Source organism: Gymnoscopelus braueri (assembly GCF_963280865.1).
Source record: "Gymnoscopelus braueri genome assembly, chromosome: 10".
NCBI lineage: Eukaryota > Metazoa > Chordata > Actinopteri > Myctophiformes > Myctophidae > Gymnoscopelus > Gymnoscopelus braueri.
Window position 1 is genome coordinate 34,796,977 of NC_137611.1, and position 20,000 is coordinate 34,816,976.

The 20,000-nt window shown below is 41.3% G+C and overlaps 2 protein-coding genes across 2 annotated transcripts in view; one reads left to right on the forward strand and one right to left on the reverse strand.

Annotated features, from left to right (window-relative positions):
• The window catches only part of LOC308092884 (von Willebrand factor C domain-containing protein 2-like), a 244,544-nt gene that overhangs the window by 79,260 nt on the left and 145,284 nt on the right, over positions 1-20,000 (forward strand). The window lies entirely within an intron of this gene.
• Positions 1-20,000, reverse strand: part of b4galt2 (UDP-Gal:betaGlcNAc beta 1,4- galactosyltransferase, polypeptide 2) — a gene marked incomplete at both ends in the record, with an annotated part of 174,315 nt that overhangs the window by 25,870 nt on the left and 128,445 nt on the right. The window contains one exon of the mRNA XM_080439864.1: positions 7,122-7,309. Within this exon, the coding sequence (XP_080295990.1) occupies positions 7,122-7,309 (188 nt within the window). The remainder of the gene's footprint in view (positions 1-7,121; positions 7,310-20,000) is intronic.

Below are 20,000 nucleotides of genomic sequence, written 5' to 3' on the forward strand. Positions count from 1 at the left end.
GTGTGTTTATCTGTCTCATAACGTGCGTCCGCTCTGAGCTACACCTCAGGCTTGGTCTGTGTCCTTGGGCGTATTCAGCGAGCTGTCAATGCCACAGGTCCATGGAGTGTTTCTATGTGACATCACAGATTAAACCGTTCAATCCGGGAACGCATTAGATGTCTTTGGCTATTAAAAACTAGCAGATCTACAAGCTCATAGCGCGGCACCGAGAGTGCTGCGCTATGAGCTTGTAGATCTGCATTTTTTTTTTATCGTGAAAGTTTGTACAAATCTTTGAATATATATATTTTTAAAGAGAACATTTGTAAAATATTTTGTTCCAGGGACCCCCAGAAGCAAAGATTGGACTTACAAATGTTGTTGAGTGTACAAATTTGAGTTACAATGCTCATAGCTCTATGAGCTTGTATATCTGCTATTTTTGAATAGCCAAAGAAATCTAAAATGACAGAGATGCGTTCCCGGATTGAACGGGTTAAGATCTTGTCGTAAGGTAGAGTATAAACACTGTATTGCACATCGTCGCTGTCGGGTGGAAACCTTGTATGTCCAAGCTGTTCCTTTTTCAAGAAATGGAAAGATTTTTTTTTATTTTTTATAGTGAAAGCATCGCATCACGATGCGTTGTGAGCTTGTAAATCTGCTATTTTCACAACTTTTGCTTGACACTCTTCCGACGAAGTTGGGCATTAAGTGACAAATATATATATTATATATTTGCACATGCCATGTGGGGGCGGCCGTAGCTTGGGGACCCCAAATTATTATTATGCATTGGTAATACATGTATGGGCGCTCATCATGACCATCTGAGCAGCCATCAGCTGGGTGAAGCTGAAACTGAGATTCCCCCGCAAGATTAACAAAGGTCTCCCCTTCCCCACAATGATAGGCCTACTGTACATACAGAATCTAGACTCAAATGTATACATGCTCTGTATCTACCATTTACAGACAACTGCTGTCAATATACTGTATGCCAGGCTAGGATTGACATGAAGATTGAGGTTTTTCAATTTGTTCTAGTTTCAGTGTGAACTGTGCACTTCATTTGTTTTGCTCCTTGTCCCTATTATTATAAAAAAAACTTTAGCTACAGTACTTTCATTTCCCCATGGTAATGATCTTGTTTTTTACTCTGGATTTGACTTTGATTATAGTTTGAGTATGAGATGAAGCCACGTAGGGCTGCTGTCTGAACTCTCACACACACACACACACACACACTTATCCTCTCTCTGCCGTCTGGCACTTAAGGCGATGGCAAGGGACCTCCAAGTGGCTCAATCTGCTGCTCCTCTGGGGACCGTCACCAGAGTTAGTACCTTCGCCTTTCAGCTCCTTTCTCAACAGTTCTGCTCCAGGTTTCTTTAGGTCGTCCGCGGTTTTTCATTCCCCCCGGGGGCCCGGGGCGTCTAGCATGAGAGCTGATCTAAGCAGCGAGTTGGGTGGCTGAACACTGTCTACATTTTTTACGGCGTACGCGTGTGGCCGAGGGCCAAGCTGTCAAGAACATGCGGTTTGGCTGCACGTCTGTCTGTCAGCATCTGTCTGTCTCCTCCGGCCATGAACCGATTGCAGCGGGAGAGTGAAACGCATGAAGACTGTGAGTATCGTAGTTGGATCGTGGTTGATAACGTCCGCATGTAAAAACGTTTTTTCGTTATATTCTTGCGAAGCCCCTGCCGGTCGGACAGCCGTACCAGGCGGCCTTTTGGGTTGTCAGTCCGTCTGTCTGTCCGCCAGTGGTGGAAAGCAAATAAGTACATTTACTGAAGTACTGTACTTAAGTACAATGTTGAGGTGTTTGTACTTTACTTGAGTATTTCCAATTTCCAAATATTGTACTTTTACTCCGCTACATTTATCTGAAAACTTTAGTTGCTAGTTACTTTGTAGATTTGGATTATTATTACAAAACATACATTAACCACTTCAGCCCTATATACATTTCGGCCAGTTGAAAATAGCCGATCTACAAGCTCATCGCGACGCATTGTGAGCTTGTAGATCTGCTATTTTCAAAAGATGTTTATACATTTGAAAACTTGAAATGGGACATTCTGCATAATGAGTACTTTCTACTTTTGGTAATTAAGTACATTTTGATGCCAATACTTTTGTATTTTTACTCTGTAACAGAGTATTTCTATATTGCCGTATTGATACTTTTACTCAAGTAAAACATTTGAGTACTTTTTCCACCACTGCTGTCCGCCTGTCCTTCCACCCGTCCTCACGTCCGTCCCAACCTTGTGAACAGGATATCCAGGGGCACAGATCTCATTACAACTTGGGACGGGGACCACAATGCATACTAGCACTGATACATGAATTCAAATGATTTGAGAAATCATCACAAAATACGCATATGATATGACCATTGAACAGCAGGCTTACAAGATAAGGCTATAATTAAAGGTAGGGTAAGTGATTTTCTTTGGTTAAAATAAGTTAAATATCTCTATATTCTGATAGTACTCATTGCTATAGAGTGTTTGATCAGTAACAGGAGTCTCCATGTCTCTCCAGCTCTTTATTAAACAGAAAATGCATTTTCAAGTCGGGATACCAATTTTATCCAATCAGGATAGAGAACTCAGTCAGGATAGAGCTTAAACAAGTGAAATTGGAAGTGATGACACTAAGAAATGAGCAGACAAATCGGAACTGGAACACTATAAACATTAAGCTGATAAATGAGTACTCTCTCTGATTGGCTGAAATGTTGTCACCTACCTGAAAATGTATTTTCTGTTTATTGAAGAGCTGAGGAGACTCCTGTTACTGAACAAACACTATATGGCAATGATTACTAGATCTAATATGGATCTTTAAGCTTTTAACAAAAACTTTTTGTTTTAACAAATAAAATTCACTTACCCTATCTTTAACTAAACGCTATTTAGACCATTTTGGTTTGTCTATTTATTGGTCTCAAGGGCAGGTCACTGAGTTGGTTTGCAGAGGCATACAACCATTTGGAAGGTGTTAATTTAACTCTGAGTGTATAAATGGATAATGTGATGTGATAGTGGGTGTGAACTTGAGGCTATTGTAATAATACTTCAAAGGAATATTTTGACCATTTTATCAAAAACGTGCAGTGCTTTTTGAACAGAGGGCATTGAGGTATTGTTCTCAAAACGACACTGATAAAATATTCTTACATAACACAAGGTTCCACTCACTTTCTTTTGTTATTGGGAGTTCCACATTATTACATTTTACCCAGTAATATGACTGTAGGAATTTGATACTTTGCATATGAATCATGGACATACAATAGGGTTAGCAGGGACATCCTTCCATTACCTTCCATTAATTAAATAGCCTCATATCGTCGCTGCAGGGTGGAAACCTTGTTCAAAACCATTATTTTTTATTACTATTAAAGAAAAAAATGGAAAACAGCCAATCTACAAGTTCACAACGCATTGCGCCGCATTGTTAGCGTGTAGATCGGCTATTTTCACTACTTTTGGGAGACACAATTGTATGGTTGAAGTAGGGTATTCATTTACGAAAAAAACATAAAAAGTTGCATGGTTTCTGTTGACGGCAACAACATAACAACAGGCTGCCTAATTACTTCCCTTTTCTTCTGAAAGGACTTCAATTCCGAGCAGGAGGCAATAAAGGGTGCAGTTCAAGGTGTTTCTGAAGGTAAACACTTTTGAGTTGCTTGTTACCACTTTGGCATAGGAAGAGTGAAAGACAAGTTTCAGGAACTTCAGTTTTCCCTGGAGCTAAATTCCTTGTTAGGCTAAATTAGCTGAAACCATGCTGCTCCGTGCACAGCGTTGTACTCGTTGCCAGGTAGCATATTAGCTTATTGCACACGTTGTCAGAGAGCGGTTGAGGTCTAGTGTTTCCACTGGGATAACTCTTCTCCATTGACAGCTCTTAGAGAGGCGTGGGCCACAGTCCCTGGCAATGCTTCATCCATCAATCAAACCGTCCACTGCTATTAGATAATAGGCTCTATGCACAGCAGCCATTTTGGAAAGACATTGGGCCTCTTCTTCCTTCCTTCACAGGTGTTACCAATGATACTAATGAAGGCTCTGTTCCATTCTGGTCAAACAGAGTCAGGGTGCTGATATTGTGCATTTTCTCTCACTGGAAACACTCTGCTACATCAGCGGGTCTCAAAGTGTGGTCCAGGGACCCTCATGGTTCCTTGAGGGGGTTCCAAATGGCCTTGAAATTAAAAGGTTTGAGAACCACTGTGCTACATGAAATGGAACAGAGCCTTCATTAGTATCATTGGTAAAAACCTGTGAAGGAAGTAAGGAAGAGGCCCAATTTCTTTCCAATATGGCTGCTGTGCATAGAGCCTATACACGAATCCACGGAGCGCTGCCCTGTGCGCAGCCATTGCTGCGGTGTCAACGCTCCGCGGACGTGACACCGCAGCAATGGCTGCCTACAGGCAGCTACAGGCAGCGCGTCTGTGGATTCGTCTATAGAGGGCAGGTGAGGTGTCATTCTGAATATGACACACACAACTAGAACAGGCGAATGGCAACCAATGTATATACGCCCTGGTGAAGCAGAGTAGTCCTGCCTGCCCTATGGGCCAATAGGGGGATTCCCCTTTGGATGAATAGGTGGGAGACCCGAGTTGGAATGCAGGTGGACACATTGGGGGCTCATCGAGATTAGGTGTCCCAGTGGTGGGGTGGAAAAAGTACTCACATGTTTTACTTAAGTAAAAGTAACAATACTGCAATGCAGAAATACTCTGTTACAAGTAAAAGTCCGGAATTCAAAATTGACTTGAGTAAAAGTTCAAAAGTATTGGTATCAAAATGTACTTAAAGTACCAAAAGTAAAAGTACTAAAATGTTTGAAAATAGCAGATCTACAAGCTCACAACGCGTCGCGATGCGACGCCTTGTGAGCTTGTAGATCGGCTATTTTCAAATAGCTTATGTATAAAATAGGGCTTAAGTGGTTACTGTATGTTTTATAATATAATGATGTATATCTGCAAAGTAACTAGTAAATACGTTTTCAAATAATTGTAGTGGAGTAAAAGTATAATATTTGCCTCTGAGATGTAGTGGAGTAGAAGTAAAAGTACTGAAAATACGGAAATACTCCATTAAAGTAAAAATACCTCAAAATTCTACTTAAGTACAGTACTTGAGTACATGTACTTAGTTACTTTACACCACTGCCCAGTGGTGGGGTGGATGTCAAAGGCTGGGGGGAGGTGAATGTTAGCCTGGTATCCAGCCTGCTTCGCAGTGTAGCTCTGCCTGATTCCCCTTCGACTGAGCTGTAAAAAGTTTCTTTTCCCATGCAGGAGACCCCAGGTTCAAATCCGGGGGGGTTTACATCAGCTTATGACTACAACTCCTCTGTATAGGTGCTGGATAAACCACAGACGATTCTATAGACATACAGGAGTAGACCGTAGTCAGGGAAGAATGAACTATTTCCCACCAGAGCTTTTCTGTCTTGTGCTGCGTGTCTGTCAACTTTCCTGCCATCTGTCTCAGCAGAGAAAATATGTGAGTGGACCGTCCACCCTCCTGTTATGAGGATAAATATATAATATAATGTGTCATCTGTGATGCCTTCCAAATGTGACAGTTGTTGTCTCAACTTGTCTGTAGTTGAGACCAAGCTGAGAATGTGCTGTAACATCTGTGGGTTGTGGATTGATGGCTGAATTGACTAGTAGCCGGCACTTTCCAAGGTTTTTTTCTTTTTAGGACGTACAGAAAGCAGGTAGCATCATATAGTGTATAAATGTACAGTGCTAGCGTAGGACTTCTGAACGGCTCGCAGCTGGCGAAAGTAAGAGCTATGTTGCATTACAGCTGCTGACTCTGACACAAACATATCTAAGAGGTTAGATGCATAATAGTTTTCCAGACTGATAAAGATCTGATCAAGATGTAGGGTTCACTAAGTAAATGAATACCAAAACGAGTTACCTATCCTATACTACAAAATGATCTCTAGTTTAGAGATAATCAAAACTGTTGAACTGTTTTTGACATAAGTTGATGCAGACTTTTTCATCTGTTCTTGTAATCTCTTCTAAATATGTCCTTTAGAGAGCTTTCAGTTTTATTCATTACTCAATTATCAAACAAACGCAGCAGAAGAACTACCCCTCTGCTGTATAAATAAATGCTGAAATGTTTCAGATTTGGAATTAAACTTAATTCAATTAAGCAGAAATAAATGCATAATTGAACTGAACAGATATTTACTTGATACTACTTGATCTTGTATGGTGATTTTTTTTTTAAATTAAATGTGATATAAATGCGCGTGGTTACTTAAATTAATGAAACACTTAACAATTATACCTCATCTTACAATGCTGGAGAAACACCATTAATAATAGAACTTCCCGTCCTCGCACATAAGCCGTGGAAATTATTTGGCTGGATTCATTAGATCCAGTCATCCGTTGGGATCAAAACAAATTGAACGGAATTCCAATTAAATTATTTTAGGCCGAGTCAAGGAGTATTGTTCAAACCGAATTACGTATTAAATGGACTGACTAGCAACATCATGCCAAATTAATTAAGTACGTGCGGGAAGTGCACAAACACAACACGGGGACAATAGTGAGCTGTTCAATGGATGTTTCTACAAGCGACTCCCACAGAGTCCAGGTCAACAAACCATGCAAGGAGAGGAGAGGAGAGGAGAGGAGAGGAGAGGAGAGGAGAGGAGAGGAGAGGAGAGGAGAGGAGAGGAGAGGAGAGGAGGGGAAGGGAAGGGAAGGGAAGGGAAGGGAAGGGAAGGGAAGGGAAGGGAAGGGAAGAGAAGAGAAGAGAAGAGAAGAGAAGAGAAGAGAAGAGAAGAGAAGAGAAGAGAAGAGAAGAGAAGAGAAGAGAAGAGAAGAGAAGAGAAGAGAAGAGAAGAGAAGAGAAGAGAAGAGAAGAGAAGAGAAGGCCTCCCTTAACCCATTAAGACAGACATGAGGCCGATTCTACAAAAAACATTTCAAGATTCTTCACAACAAGCTTGTACATCTGCTATTTTTGAGAACCTCTGTTCTAAACCCACTGTTCTAAATCTTTAAGCGTTTTCTGAAAAACTCCAGGTTTTAATGGGTTAAGACCCCCCCAAATCACACCCACCTGAAGCCAAACTTGTCCATAGCGATGGCGAAGTGCCTGGGCTGGTCGTAGCAGTGGTAGAGGTTGCGGTCGTCCATGGGGATCAGGTCCACATCGGTGAAGATGAAGCAGTCGTACTCTCCGTCCTTCAGAGCCTCCGTGTAGCCCACGTTTAGCAACTTGGCCCGGTTAAACGTGTCCTCGCCTAGCTGCAAACGGGGGCAAGATCACAAAAGATCCTCAGTTTGTTTTGTTCATGTACTCAATGGAAGACAGGCATTAATTAGCTTAATCGTTGTCACCTGTCTGACGGGCTCTGCGTACGGTTGGCACCTACAGTACCTGAAATAAGGGACAGCGACACTCCCTTATTTCCAGAAGAATATAACATCTCACTGAATATGGTATATATTGTATAGTTTTTGTATATTATATGAACAACGTGAACCCCAGCATCCATATTCTGGGGGGTGGGGGGGAGAATAGCTCAAAATAGCCGATCTAATTAACTGCCCTACAAAGCCAAAGTGCAGTAACTACGTTTTTACAAGACCCCGACTTATTTGCGTATCCCAAAGGTCAAATTAGCCGCCGTGATTTTGGGCTATAAACAATTAGCTAGAACAGATATACAATTAGAGTAATATCACTTATATGCCGATATCTCATTTGGCTGACCAGTTGAAACTTTTAAACCCATTTATCAGTAAAAAAAAGAAATGTGTTACTGCACTTTGGCTTTGTAGGGCAAACAGGCTCACAACGCGAATGTGTAGACAGAAAAAAAGCGTACACAGAAAAGTACACGGACAACTCAGGTCCAGTTTACTAAGTCGAGAGGGTTTTAGTGGTTAACAGCCTGTTTTACATACATGTATATGAGCTGTTTGAACTAGTAAGATGTGTGTCATTGATAGATTCCCAAAAAACAAAAAACAAAGTGTGTCCCTCATCAGTTCAATGAGGGCCGCGTCTTTTGGTTTCCAAATAGGGGACAATTCCGTATTTCAAGGGACGGTTGGCAACCCTCGCTCCAGGCAAGGGTACAGGCAGCCACCTGATGAGCTAGCTCAAGTGCGTCATCATATCGCTTTGTGATTAATTTAGTTCCGTTAATGCCCAACATCTGTTGCTGAACCACCTGGTGCCCTCCAGGCACCACCACAAGGCATTAGCTAAGTGTGTCCTCAGCCACCCTCGTTAATAATTTGGAAGAGAGCACCTTTTGTTTATGTTTGTATCTCTTGTTGTCCTTAAAACTTTGAGCACATTCACACATGGGTTTCACCTCTACACTGGCGGGTGAGGGACTGGGTGGCACCACGGCCAAACAACCACAAACCCCTAACCCTGCAACCTCCCTGCAACTTACAAACAAATGAAACATTTATTTTAATAAACTTTAATAAAAGACAAAGATCTGACTGTAAATAATTGTGAATAGGCTCTATGCACAGCAACCATATTATCACTTCCTTCACATGTGTTACCAATGATACTAATGAAGGCTCTGTTCCATTTAAGGCAGGTACAGACTGCAGGATATTTGGTCCGATAATGCTGTCGGCGACCTTTTTTGGCGCTCGCCGACAAAACCTCCCGATCTGACGCAGATCGGCCTCTGATCGGCGAGATAATGCTCGCTGTGAGTGAAAGGCTCCGCGAGACGATATGGCCGCGATTATCCGCTCTGCGACGGCTTTCCGACCGTTTTCAGATAACTTCCATGTTAGATATTCAGCTCTGTCTGGGACAGGACATCAGACAATATCATACACTATGAACGGGGCTGCGACCACCTTGCGAGGAGATGCACGCTACAGCCAATGAGAGCACATTACAGCCACCTTGGCTAGGGGAGCGTCGCTGGATCTGACCACAACAAACAGTCCCTACCGCAATATTACCGTCCATTCCTGTATTAAGTTAACATTATAAAACAAAATGAGAGAGTGAGCGAGCCTGGTGGGCTGTTTATTTTAGAGGAATTGTACAGAGAGAGAGAGACAGAGACAGAGAGCGAGCTCTGTGTGTGTGAGTGTGTGTGTGTGTGTGTGTGTGTGTTTGTTTGTGAGTGCAGCATGTGCACGCTGTGTCTGAACAGCGTTGCCAGATGTTGCGAGAGAAATAAGCAACCAGGTCTATGAAAACAAGCCCAAGAAAAGGCCACTTGAGCACTTTAAACCTATTTACAAATACATTGGATATTTGAAAATAGCCGATCTACAAGCTCACAACACGTCACAGCTATTTTCAAAGAAAGATCTTGAGAAAATTGTGGAATATTTTCCAAATCCACACAAATCTTGTATGGGGGTCTATGATGGCACAACATATTTTCAGAAGGGGGGTCTGCGGACAAATACATATTATGTGTTGTTTAACACATTGCATGCCAGTCGCGTAGATCTACGCGAACCTATTTAAAGCCGCAGCGTGCCAGTCGCGTAGATCTACGCGAACCGCCGATTCCCATGTTAAGTGCCCCAGGTGCACTTTCCGAATTTTTTTGATCCATTTCCGTTTCCGGTTTCCGGTCGGAAACGGAATTATTCGGGTTCCGGTTTTTTCGATCGTATCCGCTTCCTGTCTGGGATCCTGTTTAAAACTCGATTTTCTCTGGTTGTTGTTTTTCTCCTCGCTGATCACTGTTTAGCGTGTATCGGCTGTAGCTTCAAGATGGCGGCACGGATTTGGAAACTGTTTTCGCTCGCCGTTTCTCACGGATCCGCTGTGTGTTTAGAACCAAATGAACGCGCACTTTTAACTTATTTAGCGAGGTCTGTGGCGACATGAAAAAAACTAAAAAACAACAATAAAACGCTGGCACTGGTGAGTACATTATGAGATTAAACTCTGGCATGGAATGTGTTAAACTGGTTTAAACAACATTAGGAAACAAGGCCAAATAAGCAGCTACACAAATAAGCCCAAAAAACGCACCCCGCAACAACCAATATTTACAAGCAACTCTACAGAAAAACAAGCCCAAAGTCGCTTATAATAAGCGGACATGGCAACTCTGTCACTGACTGCTTCTGCGCACTTGACGTGCGAGAGAGTGAGAGTGAGAGAGAGTGAGAGAGAGAGAGGGAGATCGAGGGGCATATCACGGGATACGTCGATTTAAATGAATTGGAATAAACACAAATGTATGTATTGGGTCTGACTCTGGAGATAGCATCCTAGTGAACTATCCTACAGTGTGTAATCCCTGGTCGGGGATCAATCTATAGTGTGAAAACCACAACGATATATGACAGCCGATTTCAAGAAATAAACTCCTGCAGTGTGTAATGCTTAACGATCAGATGACCCCCCGACCACTTTAAAGTCCTACAGTCTGTACCTGCCCTTAGTGTAGCACAGTGGTCAGATTTTTCCATTTCCACGACCACAACCCCCAGTGTACAAATGGAACCAAATGGACCCTTACGGATCAATTTGGTTCCATTTATACACTCTCAGAATTACACACCCGTAAGGGGGCATTTGGAACCCCCTCAGGGAACCATGAGGGCCCGTGGACCCACATTTTAGACCCACTGGTGTAGCCGTGTTTCCAGTTAGCCAACATGCATAATATCAGCACCCTGACTCCGTTTGACCAGAATGGAACAGAGCCTTCATTAGTATCCACATCAAAATAAGGAATTTAAAAAATCCCCAAAAGGGTAGCACATCCAAAGTTTCAATTAAATGGAGGACAAAGTACTCACATTCCCACTTTCTTTATTGGACACACCAATAAATGAACGCTGATTAGTATCATTGGTAACACCTGTGAATGTCTTCACAATATGGCTGCTGTGCATAGAGCCTATTGCAGCAGAACAATAAATTGAATTGAATTATTCAAATATATAAAATATATTAAAAAAGCCACAAATTCCTGGCAAACTACTTTTGTGTGTACTGATCAACTTTGTGTTTGTCCACAAGGTAGACAGCAGCATTGTTCAGTATTTTTGGTGCCAATGTGGATCGTAGCCATGGTTTCCGTCTTCTCAGAGCAGTGAGGGCACTGAAAGTTCGCTCAGCCTCTGCGGAGGATACAAGATCCATCAAACAGATCAGAGCTTCCACCTGAGGAAACAATTCATCCTACAGTCTTAAGTCTCTTTATCTCTCCTTGTCGAAACTTAGACTGCCGTGCAGTAGACTATTTATGCCCACTGACTGTTCATTTACCAAAACCAATTCCTAGACCCAGTAATTGTCACGCAGATAGATCAATCATGATTTTTTTCTTTTCTTTTCTTTTCTTTTCTTTTCTTTTCTTTTCTTTTCTTTTCTTTTCTTTTCTTTTCTTTTCCTTCTTTTCTTTTCTTTTCTTTTCGACAAGCATGCTATTATTTGGGGAGGATGATTCAAGAACATCTCTATATTAGGGGGTGGGGACGTACCCACTATAAGTCTATGCATTCACAAAAACACCTGAAAAGTTTGGAAACTTGTAAATGGGAAAGTAATTTTAGTTCTTTGAAATCCCAAATAAACTGTACCTAAAAGCTGACATATCACACAGATATCCGAGGCATTAAGAGCCTCAATGCAACTGCATAACTGTGGCAAAATACCCTTAATATACAACCTTTTTGTTTCAAAACAAGCACTCGAGGGGTCATCATCAGGTTTAAACCATTGCAAAAGTTTGGTGGAGTTGTTAAGTGCCGTTCTATTTCCATTTAATGTGTTTATTTATCCCTGCCATCAGTAAGCATTGAGGTGTAGTATTGAATCCAAGCGCACTGTGCTTTGGCACAGAGTAAAGCCATCTGTTTTGTAGGATCTATTTGGCTCGTGCTCAACACCTTAACTCAGATAAACTTGTGGTCTACCTCACCGATCTGTTAACGCAAGGACTTGGTGACATTAGTAATGGGACAGTATTTCAGATATCACGGGTTTCACAGCTACATTAATCACCAGCAAATAGAATGTACGATATACTGTATACTCATCCGGTACAAATTGTTGTGGGCAACTGAGAGCATTGACCCCAAGCAAGTTCAGCAGTTTTGGCAAGGCCTTAACCCATTGAGACCGGGAACGCACCTGTGTCATTTTAAGATTTCTTTGGGCTATTCAAAAATAGCAGATCTACAAGCTCATAGCGCGGCACCGAGTGAGCTTGTAGATCTACTTTTTTTTTTTGGCAAATCTTTGAATATATATATATTTTTAAGGGATTTTTTTTTACTCAAATCTTTGCTTCTGGGGGTCCCTGGAACAACACATTTTGAGATGGGGGTCCGCGGCCAAATACATATAATTGTGGGGGTTGACATGAATTTTTTTTTTCACAAAACTGTCAGGATTTGAAAGACATTTGTAGAATCCCCAGAAGCAAAGATTCGAGTTACAAATGATGCTTTAAAAATATATATATTAAAAAAGTGGGCACACATTTTTACGATTTTTCAAAAATAGCAGATATACAAGCTTGTAGCGCGGCACAGACTGCCGCGCTACAAGCTTGTATATCTGCTATTTTTGAATAGCTCAAAGAAATCTAAAAATGACACAGATGCGTTCCCGGACTGAATGGGTTAACACATCTGTTATTGCATAGCTACAGTACGGAGCCCAGTCTCAACAGTTTGGCTCAGATAAATGCTTCCTTGTCCAAGTGGCAAGGCATTCTGGGATACCGTAGGTACAGTGCTGCAAGATTCAACTAGAAAGGTGTGCTCAGTAGAGTGCAAATCTCCGCCAGGAGGCCCTATAAATAATACTTACTGTACTGTCTGTCAAAGAAACATCAAACTGTGTGTCTCTCTCTCTCTCTTTCTATCTCTCTCTAGGACAGACTGTAAATCATAGTTGAAAATTGTACTTTGATTTGATGTCGGGAACACAATACGTTGCTCACCAGAAAGTGCCACTTGAACACAATGGGCCCCATTTATCAATCTAAGGCAGAAAGCAGCCCGCCTGATCATCTCACGACAGGTCTCACGTGTGAGAGATGAACAAGGCTGTGTGTGTGTGTGTGTGTGTGTGTGTGTGTGTCTGTGTCTGTGTCTGTGTGTGTGTGTGTGTGTGTGTGTGTGTGTGTGTGTGTGTGTGTGTGTGTGTACAAAAGTGCAACAAGTAAGGATATTGGTCATTGTGGCAAACGCTATGTGGGTATTGAAGTGGAAAGTGGAAATATAAGAAAACAAAACAATTTCAAAGGATTTACACCAGCGATTCTCAACCTGTTGGCCGGGGCCCAGTGGTGGTCGTGAGGATACTGCAAATGGGCCTCCAAATAACTGCCAATAGCCAAGGTTTTCCCAGTTCGATTCTGGCCTCCCTCAGAGTTAGTGTCGAAGTGTCCTTTAACGAGACGCTGAACCCCTAATTGCTCCCGATGAGCAGTTGCCTTGCCATGGTTTCCTCCCTTAGCACCGCATTTATGTCATCCGAGCGACTAAAACGGTGTCTTGAATGTGCCGCAGTCACGTACACGCTACACTAAGCCGTCTACAGGGAAAACCGCCCACTTTGTGACAGAGCTGAGAATCGGCGAAGTGATTAATGCATCTGCTGTGTGCATGTATCTAGAGTTCACGCACTCTTTCTTTGTGTGGAGGTACACGCTACAGCTTCCATATCGTCTCTGTCGGGTAGAAACCTCATATGTCCAAAACTGTTACTTTTCAGGAATCATATTCATAGGTATCACAAATAGCGTGTCGCAAATATCTATATGCGACACGCTTTGAGCTTGTAGATCTGCTATGGTTTTGACACTTCGGTGTGACGCTGTAGTATGATCAAGTAGGGCGTTAATTTACGAAAAAACATAAGAAGTTGAAATATGGAGATACAAGTTTACCGCCCGACGACAACGACATATAGCGCCAACCTTCGGACCGACTGTGAATCAAGTACAAGGTGTAATCCTCCGCAGGATAAGCTCACAGAATCCTGATATTTGAGCAATCCAACTCTGCAGGCAGAATGAAAGCAAAAACAAATCTTTTTTTTGTCACAAATTCACAGGGTTCCAAAAGCATCCAGTAAACAGCGAGTTCAATGGGGTGAAACACAATGTAATGACGGGACGGCCAAGCTCATGCTGACTCACTCAGTATAGGCCTATTGTCTTGGTTGCCGATTATTTCGATCGCTTTCTCTTTTTTTAACCCATTAAGACCGGGAACGCATCTGTGTCATTTTAGATTTGAGCTATAACCATTATTTTATACTTTGGATATTCAAAAAGAGCAGATATACATGCTCATGAGCTATTTTTGAAAAAAGCTTGAACATTTGTGCAAATCTTTGAATATATATATATTTTTAAGCAAACATTTGTAACTCAAATCTTTGCTTCTGGAGGTCCCTGGAACAAAATATTTGACAAATGTTCGCTTTAAAAATTCAAAGATTTGCACAGATTTTCAAGATTATTCAAAAATAGCCAAATAAATCTTAAAATGACACAGACAGATGCGTTCCCGAGATTGAATGGTTTAAATGATTGCATAGTGTTTTTGCCAGTGTCTGCAACCACTAAGTCAAATCATCTCTTTGTGCAACATTCTGCACTTGTACCCCCCCAAAAAAAGGTAATTGAACACAGACCTGAATGGCCGGCAGCTTAACATGGATTATATCTTCCAGCGTTATTCCACAGCACGACTCATTTTAAACCAGTAATCATTTTCTAAGAATAGGTGATACTGCCTTTCAAAAAAGTGTTCGTTATCTCATTTTTTGGAATGAAACTCCATATAGTGTTCCAGTTCAAAAGAGAGTCATCTCTCCTCTTCTCCAGATAAGAAGAAAGTGAAACAGCTGCTTTTATTTTTTCAGGTTCCCAATCAATACGGGTAATCATTCTAATCTTCTTCTCAAAGAGACAGAGAGCAGTGGTGGAAGAAGTACTCAAATTCTTTACTTAAGTAAAAGTATCAATACTGCAATGTAGAAATACTCCGTTACAAGTAAACGACCGGAATTAAAAATGTACTTGAGTAAAATTGCAAAGGTATTGGTATCAAAATAAAGTACCAAAAGTAGAAAGTACTCATTATGCACAATGTCTCATTTCACAAGTTTTCAAATGTACAAAAATATTTTGACAAATAGCAGATCTACAAGCTCACATTGTGAGCTTGTAGATCGGCTATTTTCAAATGGCCGAAATGTATACAGGGCTGAAGGGGTTAATGTATGTTTTGTAATAATAATCCAAATCTACAAAGTAACTAGTAACTAAAGTAGTCAAATAATTGTAGTGGAGTAAAAGTACAATATTTTCCTCTGAGATGTAGTGGAGTAGAAGTAAAAGTACTGACAATTGGAAATACTCCAGTAAAGTAAAAGTACCTCAAAATTGTACTTAAGTACAGTACTTGAGTAAATGTACTTAGTTACTTTACACCACTGACAGAGAGAGAGAGAGAAAGAGAGAAAGAGAGAAAGAGAAAGAGAGAAAGAGAGAAAGAGAGAAAGAGAGAAAGAGAGAGAGACAGACAGACAGACAGACAGACAGACAGACAGACAGACAGACAGACAGACAGACAGACAGACAGACAGACAGACAGACAGACAGACAGACAGACAGACAGACAGACAGTGCGAGAGACAGAGATTGAAAGCGCTGATATATAGTCAGACGTAAAGATACAGAGAGCAGGATGGCAAGACATGGACCCACCATGCGGTTCTATTAGCCAGCTCAGCCAGATAAGGTAATACGTCTTCAAAAAGCCAAACGGTCTATCTCTATGTTCTCTCCCTCCCAGTGAGTTTGAGAGGCTCATTAAACCATTATTGGAGTCATTTTCATCATTATTATGTCTCTGTGAACCTCTCTGCATCTCGCTACACGCTAGCTTTTCTAATCGCTCCTTGCTGTGTCATGATCGCATCGTTCAATTAGCAGGCATGTTGTCTAAAGCCAGTGATATCCCAACCTGTGGGCTCAGGTCCACTAGGTGGGCCGTGAGGATACTGCAAGTGGACCCCCAAATAATTGGCAAAACACCAAGATGTTATTGTTAATATAACATTAATTAAAAAAACATATATGTAAAAAAAGTAATGGCATTTCTTTAAAACTTCCAAGTTCCATTGATACAAGTTGAAACACAATTGACTGATTGATCATAATAAACAACATGCTCTGAAAATGCACATGGTCCACCATGGTCCAAATTATAATTTCTTTTTCAAAATTTCATTTTCAAAAAGTGACGAGCTGTGAGCTCGTAGATCCGCTATTTTTGAATAGCCTACGTATAAATGGATAAAGTGGTTAAATGGATAGTTCACCCCCAAAATTGGCTTTTTCCATCGATTACTCACCAACCGGCAGCGGTTGGTGAGGAGACGCAAAGAGTCTCCTTTGTGTCCCCTCCCGGAACCGCTGCCATCAAATTATTGTCTTAGGAATGCAACAAAAACCAAAAAATAGCCATGAAAAAAAGACTTGTTTTGGGTGAACTATCCCTTTAATATGATTGTGATGCTATGTTAACTACTTTTGCTGGCTACCCCCTGGTATCTTTTTCTTTTTATTGCACTTAATTTTATTTAACTTCAAAGCTATTCAAATTGTTTTTATCCTTCCGTAAATATCCAGTCTAGCACTAATAATATTCTCTTCCTTGTTTTAACTACTTTCAACATGGTGTTATGGTAGAATATCCAGCTATTTTCGGCGCGCTGGTCGTACGATGAAATGCGAATCAGGCTTGAGGCTGAGTTGGTCGTTGTAAAGCACTTTGTGTCTGGCTGGGTGACTCCTTGAAGTGCAATTTAAGCCAGTGATTCATGTGGGTGTGAATTTGAGCATGAAGTCTTGAAAGGATAAAATAGTGCTGGTCAACCCCTCACCTGGGCTCTAAAAGCTTTCACTCCAATACATTTCAAAGGGTTGTACTTTTGACTCCACTACATTTCTAGGAAGGGAAAATATACATTATGAATCAACCACTTTCAACCACAATCAATGCCCTATTTCATTAAAAATAGCCACACAACGCGCCTAGAAGCTCACAACGCGTCGAGTTGTGTGCTTGTAGATATATTGGTATTTTCATTATTGATTTTCTTTGTCTTTCTGGAAAATCTTTTAATTATTTTGGAAAATGTCTACATTTTAATACAGCAATGCGTCACAAAGAAAATGTACTTTGTAATTTGTGCTTTTGAATATGTACGTTTTTTTTTCTAAAGCATGTACTTAAAAACGTAAGTATACCCCAGTACTTTAATCAAGCACACATTTGACAGAGCAACTTTCACTTTCACACACAGAAATATTTGACCAAAAATATCTATACTTTGACTCACTCGCCACCTGGAGCTACTTATGTACACAACATCAATGGAGTGGCTAATTAACCATCTTGTCAAGCCCGAGATAATAAAGCTGGCTGTGGGAAGAAAGTGCCGTCAGATTCACTGAAATATTCCTTCCTCCCCATATCTGAGGTATGTTAGCTTCACAGGCTTAACACGCTGTAGAGACTGCCTTTGAAAAGCTCTTTTCACAGCTTTAGAACCGCGTTAGAATGTGCATGTTTGCACGCGTACACACACACACACACACACACACACACACACACACACACACACACACACACACACACACACACACACACCTTCCAAGTGTGATGGAGAGGGTGACAGTCACTTTCGGCGCTTTCTCTGAAAACCTCAAAAGAAGTATAAAATCAGGTGGAGTGTATCTAATATGCCACGCCATTCCTCTACAAAAATAAGAAGTGTCAGATTAACCTTTAAAAACGGATCCTGTCTTTTCATAATCCAGCACACCTGCAGCTGCGGTGGATAGAATTTCAAAATGATATCCACCATTTGCTAATCGTTACAGCTACTTTACGGCATCTCTTAGAAAACCATTGCCAGGCTGCCAGCATTAAAGATAATCACTGTGAGTTACTTTTGAAGCAGTCTAATTCCTATAACCAAGGCGTTCGTTGATTGCAAAAGAAAGTTGAGAAAAATGACACAAAGCATCTAAACATGGTACAGCAGTGATTCAAGGGGCAGAAGTACGGTTCAGAATCAAATGTTTTTCATCGCTTATAGAGAGCAAGATGCCACAGGCACCGAAGCATTCATTAAAACTTCACAACTTGGCGAGGGACGAAATGCTGCCATCTGTAATTATCACACCCAACTCCCTGACAGAGGTCAAATCAAATGAATGCACATAGTAATTATTCCCTTTAACTCACTGGTTAAGTCTGTCTGCCTCTCTGCCTGACCTACTTGTTGTTAACTAGTTGTACGAACGCTTGTTTTCTATTGCTGTATTGTTTATTGGATTATTGGATTGTTTTTGGATCTTGTTTAGTCGATTATTTGTTTTAGCTCATGCTCATTTGATTTAGCTATTTTGTCTCATCTGTTTAAGGAAATAGGTAGCTGATATATTGCACTTTTACCTTAGCGCTAGGTATACTCTTGGTTGCTTGTTTTTGCAGAAAATGCACTAAAGACTTCTGGTGATTAGTAGTTTTCGTTCCCTACCTATGTTGAATACACTTATTGTAAGTCGCTTTGGATAAAAGCGTCTGCTAAATGACTGTAATGTAATGTAATGTAAGTCACTGACAATACATTCTCTTTTACATTAACCGCTGTAACTCTGGAGTCCCTGGGTATGTCATTATCGGAAAAAGAATCTTAAGTATTCAAACATTTTCTTCATTTTCAGAAATTGTGAGAATAGTGCGTTGCAATGCGACATTGTGTGAGCTTGTAGATGGGCTATAGGGCTTAAACTTCACCCATTTTCAACCGTACCTTCTTCAATTATTGATGCAGGAAGGAACATAAGCTTCTATTTCAGCATGCTAACTTTCCAGGAAGAGAAAGGCTATTATAGTTTCCATTATTAGCATGGAATTCCCACCGATGCCATGCTTCTGAACTGGCCACAGCCCACCTCTACGACACAGAGTGAGGACCATCTTATAATGAGCGTTACTGAGGAATGGATCAATTATATCGTTGCTGTCGGGCAGGAATGTTTCAGCTTTTTATGTGTTTTGTAAATGAATGCAATACTTCTTCATGCAACAGTGTTGCACAAAAGTAGCAAAAACAAAAGGAGATCAACGATCTCACAAAGCGTCACAAACGCAACGTTTTGTGAGCTTGTAGCTAGAGATTAGATGATAGATCTGCTATTTTAGCTATTTTTTAATGTTTTCAAAGTGAAAGTGTTTAAGTGGGTTTTTATAAATATTGAACAAATGAAAAACAAGATCTTGTAACTAAATAATAACTACATTGAAACCATTGGAACCCAGGTTCTTTCCAACCGACAGCGACGACATGAAGATAAGGTTGAAAATGGGTGAAGTGCTCCTTGTGAGCGGCTAACGACCTGACCCAGACATCTGTCCATTGTACGGCTCCTCTCCTGTCCTTATTTGTCCATGCCTCCCCCTTCTCACCTGTTCCACTTCATGTCTTCATTTCTCTAGCCTTCTCTTGCCTGCGTGTTTTTTATGTTTTCCTCTCTCTCCACTCTCCTCTCTGTCTGTGCGTTAATGTCACTGTAGTGTGACCACAGCTCTGTGTCTGGGTCCCTCTGTGTGTCCTCTGGAAGCCAATTAACCCTATCAACCATATCTGACCATCCACAGATACACCCACCACTGCTCAGTGTGTGTGTGTGTGTGTGTGTGTGTGCGTGCGTGCGTGCGTGCGTGCGTGTGTCCTGACGGAGGCAGCGTGATCCTCACACACACACACACACACACACACACACACACACACACACACACACACACACACACACACACACACACACACACACACACACACACACACACACACACACACACACACACACACACACACACACACACACACACACACACACACACAGGATGCCTGGACTGTTGCCATGGAGACAGA